General features: G+C 42.2%; 1 protein-coding gene across 1 annotated transcript in view; it reads right to left on the reverse strand.

Moving 5' to 3' along the window:
- Window positions 1-6,106, reverse strand: part of otud4 (OTU deubiquitinase 4) — a 28,598-nt gene extending 22,492 nt beyond the window's left edge. Inside the window, exons 1-3 of the mRNA XM_031791606.1 lie at window positions 6,002-6,106; window positions 4,204-4,309; window positions 91-155 (exon numbers count right to left, since the gene is read on the reverse strand). Coding sequence (XP_031647466.1) covers window positions 91-120 — 30 coding nt within the window. The 5' untranslated portion in view covers window positions 121-155; window positions 4,204-4,309; window positions 6,002-6,106. The remainder of the gene's footprint in view (window positions 1-90; window positions 156-4,203; window positions 4,310-6,001) is intronic.
- Between the last annotated feature and the right edge of the window lie 17,220 nt (window positions 6,107-23,326).

Raw genomic sequence — 23,326 nt, forward strand, 5'->3', positions numbered from 1 at the left:
GGGGGCGGGACAGAACTACACTATCAGAGAGCATCCACACAAAAAGTCAGTAGAGAGAAGACCTCAAACACACACACACACACACCGTACCTTGCACTTGTCTCCCACTGTATACTGCATCCCAGCGGCGATGCAGAAATCCAGCTTCTGCTGAGCTGAAACAGGAAGTAACCAAGTTATAACAGGTGAACAAGATCACCATGACACCGCCACAGGTACCAAGGTTATTGTTTTCAATTGTCATTTACTATAAACAAAAAAAGACTATTGAACAACTATTAAGCCCCAAAAAATAAAAACTTTTGTATTTGACTGCATAAAAAAATACAAAATCTGGAGTGATGAATCGCGTGTCACCATCTGGCAGTCCGACAGACATATCTGGAGTGATGAATCACGTGTCACCATCTGGCAGTCCGACAGACATATCTGGAGTGATGAATCACGTGTCACCATCTGGCAGTCCGACAGACATATCTGGAGTGATGAATCACGTGTCACCATCTGGCAGTCCGACAGACATATCTGGAGTGATGAATCGCGTGTCACCATCTGGCAGTCCGACAGACATATCTGGAGTGATGAATCACGTGTCACCATCTGGCAGTCCGACAGACATATCTGGAGTGATGAATCACGTGTCACCATCTGGCAGTCCGACAGACATATCTGGAGTGATGAATCGCGTGTCACCATCTGGCAGTCCGACAGACATATCTGGAGTGATGAATCACGTGTCACCATCTGGCAGTCCGACAGACATATCTGGAGTGATGAATCGCGTGTCACCATCTGGCAGTCCGACAGACATATCTGGAGTGATGAATCGCGTGTCACCATCTGGCAGTCCGACAGACATATCTGGAGTGATGAATCGCGTGTCACCATCTGGCAGTCCGACAGACATATCTGGAGTGATGAATCACGTGTCACCATCTGGCAGTCCGACAGACATATCTGGAGTGATGAATCACGTGTCACCATCTGGCAGTCCGACAGACATATCTGGAGTGATGAATCACGTGTCACCATCTGGCAGTCCGACAGACATATCTGGAGTGATGAATCACGTGTCACCATCTGGCAGTCCGACAGACATATCTGGAGTGATGAATCACGTGTCACCATCTGGCAGTCCGACAGACATATCTGGAGTGATGAATCGCGTGTCACCATCTGGCAGTCCGACAGACATATCTGGAGTGATGAATCACGTGTCACCATCTGGCAGTCCGACAGACATATCTGGAGTGATGAATCACGTGTCACCATCTGGCAGTCCGACAGACATATCTGGAGTGATGAATCGCGTGTCACCATCTGGCAGTCCGACAGACATATCTGGAGTGATGAATCACGTGTCACCATCTGGCAGTCCGACAGACATATCTGGAGTGATGAATCACGTGTCACCATCTGGCAGTCCGACAGACATATCTGGAGTGATGAATCACGTGTCACCATCTGGCAGTCCGACAGACATATCTGGAGTGATGAATCACGTGTCACCATCTGGCAGTCCGACAGACATATCTGGAGTGATGAATCACGTGTCACCATCTGGCAGTCCGACAGACATATCTGGAGTGATGAATCGCGTGTCACCATCTGGCAGTCCGACAGACATATCTGGAGTGATGAATCACGTGTCACCATCTGGCAGTCCGACAGACATATCTGGAGTGATGAATCACGTGTCACCATCTGGCAGTCCGACAGACATATCTGGAGTGATGAATCACGTGTCACCATCTGGCAGTCCGACAGACATATCTGGAGTGATGAATCGCGTGTCACCATCTGGCAGTCCGACAGACATATCTGGAGTGATGAATCACGTGTCACCATCTGGCAGTCCGACAGACATATCTGGAGTGATGAATCACGTGTCACCATCTGGCAGTCCGACAGACATATCTGGAGTGATGAATCACGTGTCACCATCTGGCAGTCCGACAGACATATCTGGAGTGATGAATCACGTGTCACCATCTGGCAGTCCGACAGACATATCTGGAGTGATGAATCACGTGTCACCATCTTACAGATCTGGGTTTGGAGGATGCCAGAAGAACGCTACCTGCCCCAATGCATATTGCCAACTGTAAAGTTTGGTGGAGGAGGAATAATGGTCTGGGGCTGTTTTTTCATGGATCGGGCCCCTTGGTTCCAGTGAAGGGACATTTTAACACTAAGAGCACCCAATTACATTCTACACGATTCTGTGATTCCAACTTTGTGGCTATAGTTTGGGCGAGGCCCTTTCCTGTTTCAGCATGACAATGTCCCCGATGCACAAAGTGAAGTCCATACAGTAGTGGCTTGTGTAGATCGGTGTGGAAGAATTTGACTTGCCTGCAGAGCCCTGACCTCAACCCCATCAAACACCTTTGGGATGAATTGGAACACCGACTGTGAGCCAGGCCTAATCACCCAACATCAGTGCCGACCTCACTAATGCTCTTGTGGCTGAATGGAAGCAAGTCCCTGCAGCAATGTTCCAACATCTAGTGGAAAGCCTTCCCAGAAGAGTGGAGGCTGTTATAGCAGCAAAGCGGTGACCAACTCCATATTAATGCCCATGATTTTGGAATGAGATGTCGGACGAGCAGGTGTCCACATACTGTTGGTCATCGGGGGAGGCAGGTATCCTAGTGGTTAGAGTGTTGTACTAGTAACCGAAAGGTTTCAAGATCGAATCCCCGAGCTGACAAAGTAAAAATCTCTGTCTTTCTGCCCCTGAACAAGGCAGTTAACCCCCACTGTTCCCCTGAACAAGGCAGTTAACCCCCACTGTTCCCCTGAACAAGGCAGTTAACCCCCACTGTTCCCTGAACAAGGCAGTTAACCCCCACTGTTCCCCTGAACAAGGCAGTTAACCCCCACTGTTCCCCTGAACAAGGCAGTTAACCCCCACTGTTCCCCTGAACAAGGCAGTTAACCCCCACTGTTCCCCTGAACAAGGCAGTTAACCCCCACTGTTCCCCTGAACAAGGCAGTTAACCCCCACTGTTCCCCTGAACAAGGCAGTTAACCCCCACTGTTCCCCTGAACAAGGCAGTTAACCCCCACTGTTCCCCTGAACAAGGCAGTTAACCCCCACTGTTCCCCTGAACAAGGCAGTTAACCCCCACTGTTCCCCTGAACAAGGCAGTTAACCCCCACTGTTCCCCTGAACAAGGCAGTTAACCCCCACTGTTCCCCTGAACAAGGCAGTTAACCCCCACTGTTCCCCTGAACAAGGCAGTTAACCCCCACTGTTCCCCTGAACAAGGCAGTTAACCCCCACTGTTCCCCTGAACAAGGCAGTTAACCCCCACTGTTCCCCTGAACAAGGCAGTTAACCCCCACTGTTCCCCTGAACAAGGCAGTTAACCCCCACTGTTCCCCTGAACAAGGCAGTTAACCCCCACTGTTCCCCTGAACAAGGCAGTTAACCCCCACTGTTCCCCTGAACAAGGCAGTTAACCCCCACTGTTCCCCTGAACAAGGCAGTTAACCCCCACTGTTCCCCTGAACAAGGCATTCACTGGAAATGCATCTTCTGCATTTAACCCCTAAATCAGAGCAGTGTGGGGGGGCTGCCCTAATCAACGTCACCAGCGCCCAGTTGTTGCCTGTTTAGGGGATCCTGAACCAGTGACCTTAACCGCTAGGCTAGCTGCCGTACATAAATTGACAGCACGTACAGATGACCGACCCATAGGTTGACAGCACGTACAGATAAACCTACTCATACGTTGACAGCACGTACAGATAAACCTACTCATAAATTGACAGCACGTACAGATGACCGACCCATAGGTTGACAGCACGTACAGATAAACCTACTCAAACGTTGACAGCACGTACAGATAAACCTGCTCATACGTTGACAGCACGTACAGATAAACCTACTCATACGTTGACAGCACGTACAGATAAACCTACTCATACGTTGACAGCACGTACAGATAAACCTACTCATACGTTGACAGCACGTACAGATAAACCTACTCATACGTTGACAGCACGTACAGATAAACCTACTCATACGTTGACAGCACGTACAGATAAACCTACTCATACGTTGACAGCACGTACAGATGACCGACTGCTGTATCAGCTGTCTGGACAAAGTGCTTTCTATATCCCTCGTCTTTTAAATGTCTGAAATCCTTCTTGAGGTAATTGGATTTAAAAGGAAGTATCTTAAAAACGTACCTCTCTTGGACTTGACCCAGACATCGTACTCAGTGTTTCTGTAGAGGAAGGGGTTGAGAGAACGTCTGACCCTGTTGGAGAAGGGTGGGCCTCGACTTCCTCGACCCTGAAACACACAGCAATAACCAAACCAATAAACAACCAGGGATGTGACAAATTTACAATTCTGCTTAATAACGTTTAAACTGCCATAAAAAAATAAAATAATAATAATAATAATAATAATTAAAACTATAAGGGAAAAAAAATGATTAAATTCACAATGCAGAATAACGGTCCAATAAGGCCGGAGGCCACAGTTTATTAGATACACCCATCTAGTACTGGTCCAATTAGGCCGTAGACCACAGTTTATTAGATACACCCATCTAGTACTGGTCCAATTAGGCCGTAGACCACAGTTTATTAAATACACCCATCTAGTACTGGTCCAATTAGGCCGTAGACCACAGTTTATTAGATACACCCATCTAGTACTGGTCCAATTAGGCCGTAGACCACAGTTTAGATACACCCATCTAGTACTGGTCCAATTAGGCCGTAGACCACAGTTTAGATACACCCATCTAGTACTGGTCCAATTAGGCCGTAGACCACAGTTTATTAGATACACCCATCTAGTACTGGTCCAATTAGGCCCGTTATTAGTACTGGGTCGTACCCCCCCTTCGCCTCCAGAACCGCAGTCATATACCTTTGAAAGCGCGTCGGCCTTGTTTGTCTGGAAGGGTTCACTACGGCTTTTTAGATTCAGACCCCCCCCAAAAAAATATATATTTGTAATAACTTCCCTGGTTAATGGTCGATGCACCATTTAACTCGTCTGTAAAGGAGTACCGCTTCTGAAGCAGGACTAACTTCCATCACTAGGCAACCAGAACTGTCAATCAAATAATAGAGCTGCCTGCATTCTGCCTGGCAACAAAAACAATACTTTTAGAAGTTAGTTAATCACCAAATACATTTAATAGAAAACTCATTTTTTAAATCCACTCCTAGGATAGGCTATTTATAGGATATAAATAAATAAAAATATATATAACAAATAGTTATTTTTATATAGACACTCAACTGATTCAAGGGTTTTTATTTTGTACTATGTTCTACATTGTAGAATAATAGTGAAGACATCAACACTATGAAATAACACATATGGAATCATGTAGTAACCCCCCAAAAAACGTTTAAATAAATCAAAATATATTTGATGAGATTGTTCAAAGAAGCCACCCTTTGCCTTGATGACAGCTTCACACTGCTTCTTGACACACAGCTCGCTTAACCCAGAAGCCAGCCGCACCAATACCGAAATCAGCTTGCAGGCCCGCCGCCATAAAGGAGTCGCGAGAGTGCGATGGGACAAGGAAATCCCAGGCCGGCCAAACCATCCCCTGACCCGGACGATGCTGGGCCAACTGTGCGCCGCCTCATGGGGCCAGCTGTGACACAGCCTGGGATCAAACCCGGGGCTGTAGTGACACCTCAACGCGATGTATCGTAGCCAGCATATCCTTATTCTGGCTAGGATATTTTAAAAGGACAGACCGAAGACTGAACACACACTGGCATCATCAGCGAAAAGAGAGTAGCCAGCTGCATTGTTGATTTGAATTTTTTTCCGTTCGGGATTTTGAAACGTTCAGGATACCAATGTAACATTCATTACAAATCAATAACCAATAAACCGAGAGAGATCAATAACAGAGAGAACAGAGAAAGAAGCCTACTCTACTGTGTGTGTGTGTGTGTGTGTGTGTGTGTGTGTGTGTGTGTGTGTGTGTGTGCGCCCTATAGTTACCTTAACGGTGAGTCCCCGGCCTGCAGGTCCAGCTGGTCCATCCTGGCTCCTGTAGATCACAACGACATAAATATATATATATATATATATATTCAGACCCGGGTTTCCGTGGCGACGGACATTTATCCGGTCCCGTTTTTTATTTACTGAACATTTGAGAAATTTACCGGACCCAAATTAATTTAGTGCTTAAAGCCGATTAGGTAATATAGTAAATCATTAAGATTTAGAATATGGTAACTCACATGAACAGAACATGCAAAATCGAGGATGCAACGATTTGTGCAATCCTTAGAAAATTCGGATAAAAATAACTGTCCACATCTATACTGAACAAAAAATATGAACGTAAAGTGTTGGTACAACGTTTCATGAGCTGAAATATCAGATCCCAGAAATGTTCCATATGAAATGTTCCATATTTTTTTGCAAAGATAATCCATCCACCTGACAGGTGTGGGCATACCAAGAAGCTGATTAAACACCATGATCATTACACAGGTGCACCTTGGACTGGGGACAATAAAAGGCCACTCTAAAATGTGAAGTTCTGTCACACAGTCCAATGCCACAGATGTCTCAAGTTTTGAGGGAGCGTGCAGTTGGAATGCTGACTGCAGGAATGTCCACCAGATGTAAATTTCTCTACCATGAGCCGCCACCAACATCGTTTTAGAGAATTTGGCAGTATGTCCAACCGGCCTCACAATCGCAGACCACGTGTAACCACGACAACCCAGGACCTCCACATCAGGCTTCTTCACCCGCAGGTTCGTCTGAGACCAGCCACCCAGACAGCTGATGAAACTGAGGGTTTGCACAACCTAAGAAGTTCTTCACAAACTGTCAGAAACCGTCTCAGGGAAACTCGTCGTCCTCACCAGGGTCTTGACCTGACTGCAGTTCGGTGTAGTAACCGACTTCAGTGGGAAAATGTTCGATGGCCGCTGACACCCTGGAGAAGTGTTCTCTTCACGGATGAATCCCGGTTTCAACTGTACCGGACAGATGGCAGATAGCATGTATGGTGTCGTGTGGGCGAGCGGTTTGCTGATGTCAGGTTGTGACCAGAGTGCCCCATGGTGGTGGTGGGGTTATGGTATGGGCAGGCACAAGCTACGGACAGCGAACACAGTTGCATTTTATCGATGTCAATTTGAATGCACAAAGATACCGTGATGAGATCCTGAGGCCCATTATCGTGCCATTCATCCGCCGTCATTACCTCATGTTTCAGCATGATAATGCACAGGCTCATGTCGCAAGGATCTGTACACAATTCCTGGAAGCTGAGAATGTCCCAGTTTTTCAATGGCCTACATTCTCACCAGACATGTCACCCATTGAGCATGTTTGGGATGCTCTGGATCGACATGTACGACAGCGTGTTCCAGTACCCGCTAATATCCAGCAACTTCCCAAAGCCATTGAAGAGGAGTGGGACAACATTCCACAGGCCACAATCAACAGCCTGATCAACTCTATGTGAAGGAGATGTGTCGCGCTGCATGAGGCAAATGGTGGAACAAGATACTGACTGGTTTTCTGATCGACACCCCTACCCTTTTAAAGGTATCTGTGATTAACAGATGCATATCTGTATTCCCAGTCATGTGAAATCCATAGATTAAGACCTAATGAATTCTATTTAAATTGACTGATTTCCTAAAATGAACTGTAACTCAATAAAATATGTTTAATTGTTGCATGTTGAGTTTATATTATTGTTCAGTGTAGTTTCCCTAAGCCAACAAGACGAGTAACGAACCGCGAAATCACTAGCCAACATGTCAATCTACTATAGTAAGGAACAGCAGAATCACTAGCCAACATGAACAGCAGAATCACTAGCCAACATGAACAGCAGAATCACTAGCCAACATGTCAATCTACTATAGTAACGAACCGCGAAATCACTAGCCAACATGTCAATCTACTATAGTAAGGAACAGCAGAATCACTAGCCAACATGAACAGCAGAATCACTAGCCAACATGAACAGCAGAATCACTAGCCAACATGAACAGCAGAATCACTAGCCAACATGTCAATCTACTATAGTAAGGAACAGCAGAATCACTAGCCAACATGAACAGCAGAATCACTAGCCAACATGAACAGCAGAATCACTAGCCAACATGAACAGCAGAATCACTAGCCAACATGTCAATCTACTATAGTAAGGAACAGCAGAATCACTAGCCAACATGAACAGCAGAATCACTAGCCAACATGTCAATCTACTATAGTAAGGAACAGCAGAATCACTAGCCAACATGAACAGCAGAATCACTAGCCAACATGTCAATCTACTATAGTAAGGAACAGCAGAATCACTAGCCAACATGAACAGCAGAATCACTAGCTAACATGAACAGCAGAATCACTAGCCAACATGAACAGCAGAATCACTAGCCAACATGAACAGCAGAATCACTAGCCAACATGAACAGCAGAATCACTAGCCAACATGAACAGCAGAATCACTAGCCAACATGAACAGCAAAATCACTAGCCAACATGAACAGCAGAATCACTAGCCAACATGAACAGCAGAATCACTAGCCAACATGAACAGCAGAATCACTAGCCAACATGAACAGCAGAATCACTAGCCAACATGAACAGCAGAATCACTAGCCAACATGAACAGCAGAATCACTAGCCAACATGAACAGCAGAATCACTAGCCAACATGAACAGCAGAATCACTAGCCAACATGAACAGCAGAATCACTAGCCAACATGAACAGCAGAATCACTAGTCAACATGAACAGCAGAATCACTAGCCAACATGAACAGCAGAATCACTAGCCAACATGTCAATCTACTATAGTAAGGAACAGCAGAATCACTAGCCAACATGAACAGCAGAATCACTAGCCAACATGTCAATCTACTGTCAAACCCTAATAAGAAAGTTGATCTGGCTGTCCAAACAGACTCTGGGACAGTTGTGGGACGATAGATTCCCAAATTCATACAATCAACAAGCCTAAGCTACATTATATTTATTTTTTAAAGTCTGATGAAAGAGATCAGAACATTTAGATTAAAATAAGTTTTATAATGTGAAGAAATAATAGTTTATTAAGCAAATGTTCGTTCCCATAATGCAATTAGCAGTAAAACACCATTGTGAAAAGGGCATCATGCGAGCATCTTCATGTGACAGAACAAAATAGTGGAAAGGATGGGAGCTCTAACATGCAACAACTAGTGGTGGGTTGTTAATATGAAGTTCGGTTGACTCACATTTTTACTGAGGAATAGTTGCATTTGTATTATTTTACGAGGCAAGTCAGTTTAAGAACAAGTTCTTATTTTCCCATTACCACTTGGGTGCGATGCTACACGCGATAGATTTGATTAAATCGCGTGGATGTTTGTGTAATTGAAATCCATGTGTCCAAGTCAAAACATCTTATTTTTTTATGTCCTCGTGATATTTTGACATCCGCACCAGGTGGCTTATAGCAGCAACCAACTAGTATAGGTTTCCTACGTGGTACAGCTGTACCCATAGAGCCTATAGCAGCTGTACCCATAGAGCCTATAGCAGCTGTACCCATAGAGCCTATAGCAGCTGTACCCATAGAGCCTATAGCGGCTGTACCCATAGAGCCTATAGCAGCTGTACCCATAGAGCCTATAACAGCTGTACCCATAGAGCCTATAGCAGCTGTACCCATAGAGCCTATAACAGCTGTACCCATAGAGCCTATAGCAGCTGTACCCATAGAGCCTATAACAGCTGTACCCATAGAGCCTATAGCAGCTGTACCCATAGAGCCTATAGCAGCTGTACCCATAGAGCCTATAGCTCCTGTACCCATAGAGCCTATAGCAGCTGTACCCATAGAGCCTATAACAGCTGTACCCATAGAGCCTATAGCAGCCGTAGCCATAGAGCCTATAGCAGCCGTACCCATAGAGCCTATAGCAGCCGTACCCATAGAGCCTATAGCAGCCGTACCCATAGAGCCTATAGCAGCCGTACCCATAGAGCCTATAGCAGCCGTACCCATAGAGCCTATAGCAGCCGTACCCATAGAGCCTATAGCAGCTGTACCCATAGAGCCTATAGCAGCTGTACCCATAGAGCCTATAGCAGCTGTACCCATAGAGCCTATAACAGCTGTACCCATAGAGCCTATAGCAGCTGTACCCATAGAGCCTATAGCAGCTGTACCCATAGAGCCTATAGCAGCTGTACCCATAGAGCCTATAGCTCCTGTACCCATAGAGCCTATAGCAGCTGTACCCATAGAGCCTATAACAGCCGTACCCATAGAGCCTATAGCAGCCGTACCCATAGAGCCTATAGCAGCTGTACCCATAGAGCCTATAGCAGCTGTACCCATAGAGCCTATAGCAGCTGTACCCATAGAGCCTATAGCAGCTGTACCCATAGAGCCTATAGCAGCTGTACCCATAGAGCCTATAGCAGCTGTACCCATAGAGCCTATAGCAGCTGTACCCATAGAGCCTATAGCAGCTGTACCCATAGAGCCTATAGCAGCTGTACCCATAGAGCCTATAGCAGCTGTACCCATAGAGCCTATAGCAGCTGTACCCATAGAGCCTATAGCAGCTGTACCCATAGAGCCTATAGCAGCTGTACCCATAGAGCCTATAGCAGCTGTACCCATAGAGACTATAGCAGCTGTACCCATAGAGACTATAGCGGCTGTGCCCATAGAGACTATAGCGGCTGTGCCCATAGAGCCTATAGCTGCTGTACCCATAGAGCCTATAGCAGCTGTACCCATAGAGACTATAGCAGCTATACCCATAGAGACTATAGCAGCTGTACCCATAGAGATAATAGCAGCTGTACCCATAGAGACTATAGCAGCTGTACCCAGAGCCTATAGCTCTATCTACCCATAGAGCCTATAGCAGCTGTACCCATAGAGACTATAGCAGCTGTACCCATAGAGAATATAGCGGCTGTGCCCATAGAGACTATAGCTGCTGTACCCATAGAGCCTATAGCAGCTGTACCCATAGAGACTATAGCAGCTGTACCCATAGAGACTATAGCAGCTGTACCCATAGAGATAATAGCAGCTGTACCCATAGAGCCTATAGCAGCTGTACCCATAGAGCCTATAGCAGCTGTACCCACAGAGCCTATAGCAGCTGTACCCATAGAGCCTATAGCAGCTGTACCCATAGAGCCTATAGCAGCTGTACCCATAGAGACTATAGCAGCTGTACCCATAGAGCCTATAGCAGCTGTACCCATAGAGCCTATAGCAGCTGTACCCATAGAGCCTATAGTGGCTGTACCCATAGAGCCTATAGTGGCTGTACCCATAGAGACTATAGCAGCTGTACCCAAAGAGCCTATTGCAGCTGTACCCATAGAGCCTATAGCAGCTGTACCCAAAGAGCCTATTGCAGCTGTACCCATAGAGCCTATAGCAGCTGTACCCACAGTGTCTCTAATCAGTCAACATTAAGTCCTGACGTTGTTTAGCTGGAATCTGACTCTGGATGTAAACTGCAACTCCACCCTCCATATCTATTTCTGTCCCTCCTGAACATATTGTATCCATGTATAGAGATCTCAGCTTCCTCAAAAGAAGAGTCCAAGTGAGTCTCTGATAGCCGCCAAGACATGAATATTGTCTGACTGCACTAGACAGCATATTTCATTAATTTGTATTCCTTTAAACCGCATATATTCTAGTGAGCAATTAACAGACCTTTCTCTGGTATATTTACAGCATTTACACGCCCAGACATGAATCGGCAATTGGAATCTGAGAGAGATAAGTCTGTGTGTGTGTGTGTGTGTGTGGCTAGAATGACTTGTAATGTCTTTTTAAGTTGTTGCAGTATAACTGATATTTGTCTCAAACACTGTTCCCTCCTCTGTTGCTTGGACCAAGTCTCTCTTAAAATTATTATTTTTTTACCTCAATGAAATTTGGCAAACGGCACATGGACAACGAAAGAAAGTTGATATAATTTCCTCCGCGGACATGTTGTCCCCCCCCCCCCCAGGCTACTTTGAAATGCAAGGTAAAGACATGCCTTATATAATATGTAGTAAAAATTAAATAATAGTAGTAAATGGTTTTCAAAAAGCTGCATACTGCCTCTGCTCATTGCAGAGTGGTGCGTGAGGCGCTGAGGAAGAGGAGGCCTTCCGTTGACACTTGCTGTTTGATATGCTGAAGCAGCAACTCTCACTCCCTCCGACAGAGCCTTAGGGAGGAAAATCTCTCTGTACGCTGTACGCCTATGATAAGATACATAAAATATACGGTAAAAAAAATAAAAAATACGCAAATTTTATTCCAATAAATTATGTAAATTTACATTTAGACCAATAAGCGTGACCAGTCAAATGCATTTCCATCCACTGGTATGACCTGCATGTAGAGGCTATAAGGCCTTGTGTCCATCAATGTAGAGGCTATTAAGCATTATGTCCATCAATGTAGAGGCTATTAAGCATTATGTCCACCAATGTAGAGGCTATAAGGCCTAATGTCCATCAATGTAGAGGCTATAAGGCCTAATGTCCATCAATGTAGAGGCTATAAAGCCTAATGTCCATCAATGTAGAGGCTATTAAGCATTATGTCCACCAATGTAGAGGCTATAAGGCCTAATGTCCATCAATGTAGAGGCTATAAGGCCTAATGTCCATCAATGTAGAGGCTATAAGGCCTAATGTCCATCAATGTAGAGGCTATAAAGCCTAATGTCCATCAATGTAGAAGCTATAAAGCCTTGTGTCCATCAATGTAGAGGCTATTAAGCATTATGTCCATCAATGTAGAGGCTATAAGGCCTAATGTCCATCAATGTAGAGGCTATAAGGCCTAATGTCCATCAATGTAGAGGCTATAAGGCCTAATGTCCATCAATGTAGAGGCTATAAGGCCTAATGTCCATCAATGTAGAGGCTATAAGGCCTAATGTCCATCAATGTAGAGGCTATAAGGCCTAATGTCCATCAATGTAGAGGCTATAAGGCCTAATGTCCATCAATGTAGAGGCTATAAGGCCTAATGTCCATCAATGTAGAGGCTATAAGGCCTAATGTCCATCAATGTAGAGGCTATAAGGCCTAATGTCCATCAATGTAGAGGCTATAAGGCCTAATGTCCATCAATGTAGAGGCTATAAGGCCTAATGTCCATCAATGTAGAGGCTATAAGGCCTAATGTCCATCAATGTAGAGGCTATAAAGCCTAATGTCCATCAATGTAGAGGCTATAAGGCCTAATGTCCATCAATGTAGAGGCTATAAAGCCTAATGTCCATCAATGTAGAGGCTATAAGGCCTAATGTCCATCAATGTAGAGGCTATAAAGCCTTATGTCCAATGTAGAGGCTATAAAGCCTTATGTCCAATGTAGAGGCTATAAAGCCTTATGTCCATCAATGTAGAGGCTATAAAGCATTATGTCCATCAATGTAGAGGCTATAAAGCATAATGTCCATCAATGTAGAGGCTATAAAGCATAATGTCCATCAATGTAGAGGCTATAAGGCCTAATATCCATCAATGTAGAGGCTATAAAGCCTAATGTCCATCGATGTAGAGGCTATAAAGCATTATGTCCATCAATGTAGAGGCTATAAAGCATTATGTCCATCAATGTAGAGGCTATAAAGCATTATGTCCATCAATGTAGAGGCTATTAAGCATTATGTCCATCAATGTAGAGGCTATAAGGCCTAATGTCCATCAATGTAGAGGCTATAAAGCATTATGTCCACCAATGTAGAGGCTATAAAGCCTAATGTCCATCAATGTAGAGGCTATAAAGCATTATGTCCATCAATGTAGAGGCTATAAGGCCTTGTGTCCATCAATGTAGAGGCTATAAAGCATTATGTCCATCAATGTAGAGGCTATAAGGCCTAATGTCCATCAATGTAGAGGCTATAAAGCATTATGTCCATCAATGTAGAGGCTATAAAGCATTATGTCCAATGTAGAGGCTATAAAGCCTTATGTCCATCAATGTAGAGGCTATAAAGCATTATGTCCATCAATGTAGAGGCTATAAAGCATTATGTCCATCAATGTAGAGAATATAAGAACCTAATGTCCATCAATGTAGAGGCTATAAAGCATTATGTCCAATGTAGAGGCTATAAAGCCTTATGTCCATCAATGTAGAGGCTATAAAGCATTATGTCCATCAATGTAGAGGCTATAAGACCTAATGTCCATCAATGTAGAGGCTATTAAGCCTAATGTCCATCGATGTAGAGGCTATAAGGCCTAATGTCCATCGATGTAGAGGCTATAAGGCCTAATGTCCATCAATGTAGAGGCTATAAGGCCTAATGTCCATCAATGTAGAGGCTATAAAGCATAATGTCCATCAATGTAGAGGCTATAAAGCCTTATGTCCATCAATGTAGAGGCTATAAGACCTAATGTCCATCAATGTAGAGGCTATAAGGCCTAATGTCCATCAATGTAGAGGCTATAAAGCATTATGTCCATCAATGTAGAGGCTATAAAGCCTAATGTCCATCAATGTAGAGGCTATAAAGCCTAATGTCCATCAATGTAGAGGCTATAAAGCCTTATGTCCAATGTAGAGGCTATAAAGCCTTATGTCCAATGTAGAGGCTATAAAGCATTATGTCCATCAATGTAGAGGCTATAAGACCTAATATCCATCAATGTAGAGGCTATAAAGCCTAATGTCCATCAATGTAGAGGCTATAAAGCATTATGTCCATCAATGTAGAGGCTATAAAGCCTAATGTCCATCAATGTAGAGGCTATAAAGCCTTATGTCCATCAATGTAGAGGCTATAAGGCATTATGTCCATCTATGTAGAGGCTATAAGGCCTAATGTCCATCTATGTAGAGGCTATAAAGCATTATGTCCATCAATGTAGAGGCTATAAAGCATTATGTCCATCAATGTAGAGGCTATAAAGCATTATGTCCATCAATGTAGAGGCTATAAGGCCTAATGTCCATCAATGTAGAGGCTATAAGGCCTAATATCCATCAATGTAGAGGCTATAAAGCATTATGTCCACCAATGTAGAGGCTATAAAGCATTATGTCCATCAATGTAGAGGCTATAAGGCCTAATATCCATCAATGTAGAGGCTATAAAGCATTATGTCCAATGTAGAGGCTATAAAGCCTTATGTCCATCAATGTAGAGGCTATAAAGCATTATGTCCATCAATGTAGAGGCTATAAGACCTAATGTCCATCAATGTAGAGGCTATTAAGCCTAATGTCCATCGATGTAGAGGCTATAAGGCCTAATGTCCATCGATGTAGAGGCTATAAGGCCTAATGTCCATCAATGTAGAGGCTATAAGGCCTAATGTCCATCAATGTAGAGGCTATAAAGCATAATGTCCATCAATGTAGAGGCTATAAAGCCTTATGTCCATCAATGTAGAGGCTATAAGACCTAATGTCCATCAATGTAGAGGCTATAAGGCCTAATGTCCATCAATGTAGAGGCTATAAAGCATTATGTCCATCAATGTAGAGGCTATAAAGCCTAATGTCCATCAATGTAGAGGCTATAAAGCCTAATGTCCATCAATGTAGAGGCTATAAAGCCTTATGTCCAATGTAGAGGCTATAAAGCCTTATGTCCAATGTAGAGGCTATAAAGCATTATGTCCATCAATGTAGAGGCTATAAGACCTAATATCCATCAATGTAGAGGCTATAAAGCCTAATGTCCATCAATGTAGAGGCTATAAAGCATTATGTCCATCAATGTAGAGGCTATAAAGCATTATGTCCATCAATGTAGAGGCTATTAAGCATTATGTCCATCAATGTAGAGGCTATAAGGCCTAATGTCCATCAATGTAGAGGCTATAAAGCATTATGTCCACCAATGTAGAGGCTATAAAGCCTAATGTCCATCAATGTAGAGGCTATAAAGCATTATGTCCATCAATGTAGAGGCTATAAGGCCTTGTGTCCATCAATGTAGAGGCTATAAAGCATTATGTCCATCAATGTAGAGGCTATAAGGCCTAATGTCCATCAATGTAGAGGCTATAAAGCATTATGTCCATCAATGTAGAGGCTATAAAGCATTATGTCCAATGTAGAGGCTATAAAGCCTTATGTCCATCAATGTAGAGGCTATAAAGCATTATGTCCATCAATGTAGAGGCTATAAAGCATTATGTCCATCAATGTAGAGAATATAAGAACCTAATGTCCATCAATGTAGAGGCTATAAAGCATTATGTCCAATGTAGAGGCTATAAAGCCTTATGTCCATCAATGTAGAGGCTATAAAGCATTATGTCCATCAATGTAGAGGCTATAAGACCTAATGTCCATCAATGTAGAGGCTATTAAGCCTAATGTCCATCGATGTAGAGGCTATAAGGCCTAATGTCCATCGATGTAGAGGCTATAAGGCCTAATGTCCATCAATGTAGAGGCTATAAGGCCTAATGTCCATCAATGTAGAGGCTATAAAGCATAATGTCCATCAATGTAGAGGCTATAAAGCCTTATGTCCATCAATGTAGAGGCTATAAGACCTAATGTCCATCAATGTAGAGGCTATAAGGCCTAATGTCCATCAATGTAGAGGCTATAAAGCATTATGTCCATCAATGTAGAGGCTATAAAGCCTAATGTCCATCAATGTAGAGGCTATAAAGCCTAATGTCCATCAATGTAGAGGCTATAAAGCCTTATGTCCAATGTAGAGGCTATAAAGCCTTATGTCCAATGTAGAGGCTATAAAGCATTATGTCCATCAATGTAGAGGCTATAAGACCTAATATCCATCAATGTAGAGGCTATAAAGCCTAATGTCCATCAATGTAGAGGCTATAAAGCATTATGTCCATCAATGTAGAGGCTATAAAGCCTAATGTCCATCAATGTAGAGGCTATAAAGCCTTATGTCCATCAATGTAGAGGCTATAAGGCATTATGTCCATCTATGTAGAGGCTATAAGGCCTAATGTCCATCTATGTAGAGGCTATAAAGCATTATGTCCATCAATGTAGAGGCTATAAAGCATTATGTCCATCAATGTAGAGGCTATAAAGCATTATGTCCATCAATGTAGAGGCTATAAGGCCTAATGTCCATCAATGTAGAGGCTATAAGGCCTAATATCCATCAATGTAGAGGCTATAAAGCATTATGTCCACCAATGTAGAGGCTATAAAGCATTATGTCCATCAATGTAGAGGCTATAAGGCCTAATATCCATCAATGTAGAGGCTATAAAGCATTATGTCCAATGTAGAGGCTATAAAGCCTTATGTCCATCAATGTAGAGGCTATAAAGCATTATGTCCATCAATGTAGAGGCTATAAGACCTAATGTCCATCAATGTAGAGGCTATTAAGCCTAATGTCCATCGATGTAGAGGCTATAAGGCCTAATGTCCATCGATGTAGAGGCTATAAGGCCTAATGTCCATCAATGTAGAGGCTATAAGGCCTAATGTCCATCAATGTAGAGGCTATAAAGCATAATGTCCATCAATGTAGAGGCTATAAAGCCTTATGTCCATCAATGTAGAGGCTATAAGACCTAATGTCCATCAATGTAGAGGCTATAAGGCCTAATGTCCATCAATGTAGAGGCTATAAAGCATTATGTCCATCAATGTAGAGGCTATAAAGCCTAATGTCCATCAATGTAGAGGCTATAAAGCCTAATGTCCATCAATGTAGAGGCTATAAAGCCTTATGTCCAATGTAGAGGCTATAAAGCCTTATGTCCAATGTAGAGGCTATAAAGCATTATGTCCATCAATGTAGAGGCTATAAGACCTAATATCCATCAATGTAGAGGCTATAAAGCCTAATGTCCATCAATGTAGAGGCTATAAAGCATTATGTCCATCAATGTAGAGGCTATAAAGCCTAATGTCCATCAATGTAGAGGCTATAAAGCCTTATGTCCATCAATGTAGAGGCTATAAGGCATTATGTCCATCAATGTAGAGGCTATAAGGCCTAATGTCCATCTATGTAGAGGCTATAAAGCATTATGTCCATCAATGTAGAGGCTATAAAGCATTATGTCCATCAATGTAGAGGCTATAAAGCATTATGTCCATCAATGTAGAGGCTATAAGACCTAATATCCATCAATGTAGAGGCTATAAAGCCTAATGTCCATCAATGTAGAGGCTATAAAGCATTATGTCCATCAATGTAGAGGCTATAAAGCCTAATGTCCATCAATGTAGAGGCTATAAGGCCTAATGTCCATCAATGTAGAGGCTATAAAGCAGTATGTCCATCAATGTAGAGGCTATAAAGCAGTATGTCCATCAATGTAGAGGCTATAAAGCATTATGTCCATCAATGTAGAGGCTATAAGGCCTAATGTCCATCAATGTAGAGGCTATAAAGCATTATGTCCATCAATGTAGAGGCTATAAAGCATTATGTCCATCAATGTAGAGGCTATAAGGCCTTGTGTCCATCAATGTAGAGGCTATAAAGCATTATGTCCATCAATGTAGAGGCTATAAGGCCTAATGTCCATCAATGTAGAGGCTATAAAGCATTATGTCCATCAATGTAGAGGCTATAAAGCATTATGTCCATCAATGTAGAGGCTATAAGAACCTAATGTCCATCAATGTAGAGGCTATAAAGCATTATGTCCAATGTAGAGGCTATAAAGCCTTATGTCCATCAATGTAGAGGCTATAAAGCATTATGTCCATCAATGTAGAGGCTATAAAGCATTATGTCCATCAATGTAGAGAATATAAGAACCTAATGTCCATCAATGTAGAGGCTATAAAGCATTATGTCCAATGTAGAGGCTATAAAGCCTTATGTCCATCAATGTAGAGGCTATAAAGCATTATGTCCATCAATGTAGAGGCTATAAGACCTAATGTCCATCAATGTAGAGGCTATTAAGCCTAATGTCCATCGATGTAGAGGCTATAAGGCCTAATGTCCATCGATGTAGAGGCTATAAGGCCTAATGTCCATCAATGTAGAGGCTATAAGGCCTAATGTCCATCAATGTAGAGGCTATAAAGCATAATGTCCATCAATGTAGAGGCTATAAAGCCTTATGTCCATCAATGTAGAGGCTATAAGACCTAATGTCCATCAATGTAGAGGCTATAAGGCCTAATGTCCATCAATGTAGAGGCTATAAAGCATTATGTCCATCAATGTAGAGGCTATAAAGCCTAATGTCCATCAATGTAGAGGCTATAAAGCCTAATGTCCATCAATGTAGAGGCTATAAAGCCTTATGTCCAATGTAGAGGCTATAAAGCCTTATGTCCAATGTAGAGGCTATAAAGCATTATGTCCATCAATGTAGAGGCTATAAGACCTAATATCCATCAATGTAGAGGCTATAAAGCCTAATGTCCATCAATGTAGAGGCTATAAAGCATTATGTCCATCAATGTAGAGGCTATAAAGCCTAATGTCCATCAATGTAGAGGCTATAAAGCCTTATGTCCATCAATGTAGAGGCTATAAGGCATTATGTCCATCTATGTAGAGGCTATAAGGCCTAATGTCCATCTATGTAGAGGCTATAAAGCATTATGTCCATCAATGTAGAGGCTATAAAGCATTATGTCCATCAATGTAGAGGCTATAAAGCATTATGTCCATCAATGTAGAGGCTATAAGGCCTAATGTCCATCAATGTAGAGGCTATAAGGCCTAATATCCATCAATGTAGAGGCTATAAAGCATTATGTCCACCAATGTAGAGGCTATAAAGCATTATGTCCATCAATGTAGAGGCTATAAGGCCTAATATCCATCAATGTAGAGGCTATAAAGCATTATGTCCAATGTAGAGGCTATAAAGCCTTATGTCCATCAATGTAGAGGCTATAAAGCATTATGTCCATCAATGTAGAGGCTATAAGACCTAATGTCCATCAATGTAGAGGCTATTAAGCCTAATGTCCATCGATGTAGAGGCTATAAGGCCTAATGTCCATCGATGTAGAGGCTATAAGGCCTAATGTCCATCAATGTAGAGGCTATAAGGCCTAATGTCCATCAATGTAGAGGCTATAAAGCATAATGTCCATCAATGTAGAGGCTATAAAGCCTTATGTCCATCAATGTAGAGGCTATAAGACCTAATGTCCATCAATGTAGAGGCTATAAGGCCTAATGTCCATCAATGTAGAGGCTATAAAGCATTATGTCCATCAATGTAGAGGCTATAAAGCCTAATGTCCATCAATGTAGAGGCTATAAAGCCTAATGTCCATCAATGTAGAGGCTATAAAGCCTTATGTCCAATGTAGAGGCTATAAAGCCTTATGTCCAATGTAGAGGCTATAAAGCATTATGTCCATCAATGTAGAGGCTATAAGACCTAATATCCATCAATGTAGAGGCTATAAAGCCTAATGTCCATCAATGTAGAGGCTATAAAGCATTATGTCCATCAATGTAGAGGCTATAAAGCCTAATGTCCATCAATGTAGAGGCTATAAAGCCTTATGTCCATCAATGTAGAGGCTATAAGGCATTATGTCCATCAATGTAGAGGCTATAAGGCCTAATGTCCATCTATGTAGAGGCTATAAAGCATTATGTCCATCAATGTAGAGGCTATAAAGCATTATGTCCATCAATGTAGAGGCTATAAAGCATTATGTCCATCAATGTAGAGGCTATAAGGCCTAATGTCCATCAATGTAGAGGCTATAAGGCCTAATATCCATCAATGTAGAGGCTATAAAGCATTATGTCCACCAATGTAGAGGCTATAAAGCATTATGTCCATCAATGTAGAGGCTATAAGGCCTAATATCCATCAATGTAGAGGCTATAAAGCATTATGTCCATCAATGTAGAGGCTATAAAGCATTATGTCCATCAATGTAGAGGCTATAAGACCTAATATCCATCAATGTAGAGGCTATAAAGCCTAATGTCCATCAATGTAGAGGCTATAAAGCATTATGTCCATCAATGTAGAGGCTATAAAGCCTAATGTCCATCAATGTAGAGGCTATAAGGCCTAATGTCCATCAATGTAGAGGCTATAAGGCCTAATGTCCATCAATGTAGAGGCTATAAAGCATTATGTCCATCAATGTAGAGGCTATAAAGCATTATGTCCATCAATGTAGAGGCTATAAGAACCTAATGTCCATCAATGTAGAGGCTATAAAGCATTATGTCCAATGTAGAGGCTATAAAGCCTTATGTCCATCAATGTAGAGGCTATAAAGCATTATGTCCATCAATGTAGAGGCTATAAAGCATTATGTCCATCAATGTAGAGAATATAAGAACCTAATGTCCATCAATGTAGAGGCTATAAAGCATTATGTCCAATGTAGAGGCTATAAAGCCTTATGTCCATCAATGTAGAGGCTATAAAGCATTATGTCCATCAATGTAGAGGCTATAAGACCTAATGTCCATCAATGTAGAGGCTATTAAGCCTAATGTCCATCGATGTAGAGGCTATAAGGCCTAATGTCCATCGATGTAGAGGCTATAAGGCCTAATGTCCATCAATGTAGAGGCTATAAGGCCTAATGTCCATCAATGTAGAGGCTATAAAGCATAATGTCCATCAATGTAGAGGCTATAAAGCCTTATGTCCATCAATGTAGAGGCTATAAGACCTAATGTCCATCAATGTAGAGGCTATAAGGCCTAATGTCCATCAATGTAGAGGCTATAAAGCATTATGTCCATCAATGTAGAGGCTATAAAGCCTAATGTCCATCAATGTAGAGGCTATAAAGCCTAATGTCCATCAATGTAGAGGCTATAAAGCCTTATGTCCAATGTAGAGGCTATAAAGCCTTATGTCCAATGTAGAGGCTATAAAGCATTATGTCCATCAATGTAGAGGCTATAAGACCTAATATCCATCAATGTAGAGGCTATAAAGCCTAATGTCCATCAATGTAGAGGCTATAAAGCATTATGTTCCATCAATGTAGAGGGCTATAAAGCCTAATGTCCATCAATGTAGAGGCTATAAAGCCTTATGTCCATCAATGTAGAGGCTATAAGGCATTATGTCCATCTATGTAGAGGCTATAAGGCCTAATGTCCATCTATGTAGAGGCTATAAAGCATTATGTCCATCAATGTAGAGGCTATAAAGCATTATGTCCATCAATGTAGAGGCTATAAAGCATTATGTCCATCAATGTAGAGGGCTATAAGGCCTAATGTCCATCAATGTAGAGGCTATAAGGCCTAATATCCATCAATGTAGAGGCTATAAAGCATTATGTCCACCAATGTAGAGGCTATAAAGCATTATGTCCATCAATGTAGAGGCTATAAGGCCTAATATCCATCAATGTAGAGGCTATAAAGCATTATGTCCAATGTAGAGGCTATAAAGCCTTATGTCCATCAATGTAGAGGCTATAAAGCATTATGTCCATCAATGTAGAGGCTATAAGACCTAATGTCCATCAATGTAGAGGCTATTAAGCCTAATGTCCATCGATGTAGGAGGCTATAAGGCCTAATGTCCATCGATGTAGAGGCTATAAGGCCTAATGTCCATCAATGTAGAGGCTATAAGGCCTAATGTCCATCAATGTAGAGGCTATAAAGCATAATGTCCATCAATGTAGAGGCTATAAAGCCTTATGTCCATCAATGTAGAGGCTATAAGACCTAATGTCCATCAATGTAGAGGCTATAAGGCCTAATGTCCATCAATGTAGAGAGGCTATAAAGCATTATGGTCCATCAATGTAGAGGCTATAAAGCCTAATGTCCATCAATGTAGAGGCTATAAAGCCTAATGTCCATCAATGTAGAGGCTATAAAGCCTTATGTCCATGTAGAGGCTATAAAGCCTTATGTCCAATGTAGAGGCTATAAAGCATTATGTCCATCAATGTAGAGGCTATAAGACCTAATATCCATCAATGTGTGTAGAGGCCTATTGAGCTAAAAGCCTATGTCCATCAATGTAGAGGCTATAAAGCATTATGTCCATCAATGTAGAGGCTATAAAGCCTAATGTCCATCAATGTAGAGGCTATAAAGCCTTATTGTCCATCAATGTAGAGGCTATAAGGCATTATGTCCATCAATGTAGAGGCTATAAGGCCTAATGTCCATCTATGTAGAGGCTATAAAGCATTATGTCCATCAATGTAGAGGCTATAAAGCATTATGTCCATCAATGTAGAGGCTATAAAGCATTATGTCCATCAATGTAGAGGCTATAAGGCCTAATGTCCATCAATGTAGAGGCTATAAGGCCTAATTATCCATCAATGTAGAGGCTATAAAGCATTAATGTCCACCATGTAGAGGCTATAAAGCATTATGTCCATCAAGTGTAGAGGCTATAAGGCCTAATA

Source organism: Oncorhynchus kisutch, linkage group LG16 (genome assembly GCF_002021735.2).
Source record: "Oncorhynchus kisutch isolate 150728-3 linkage group LG16, Okis_V2, whole genome shotgun sequence".
Lineage (NCBI taxonomy): Eukaryota > Metazoa > Chordata > Actinopteri > Salmoniformes > Salmonidae > Oncorhynchus > Oncorhynchus kisutch.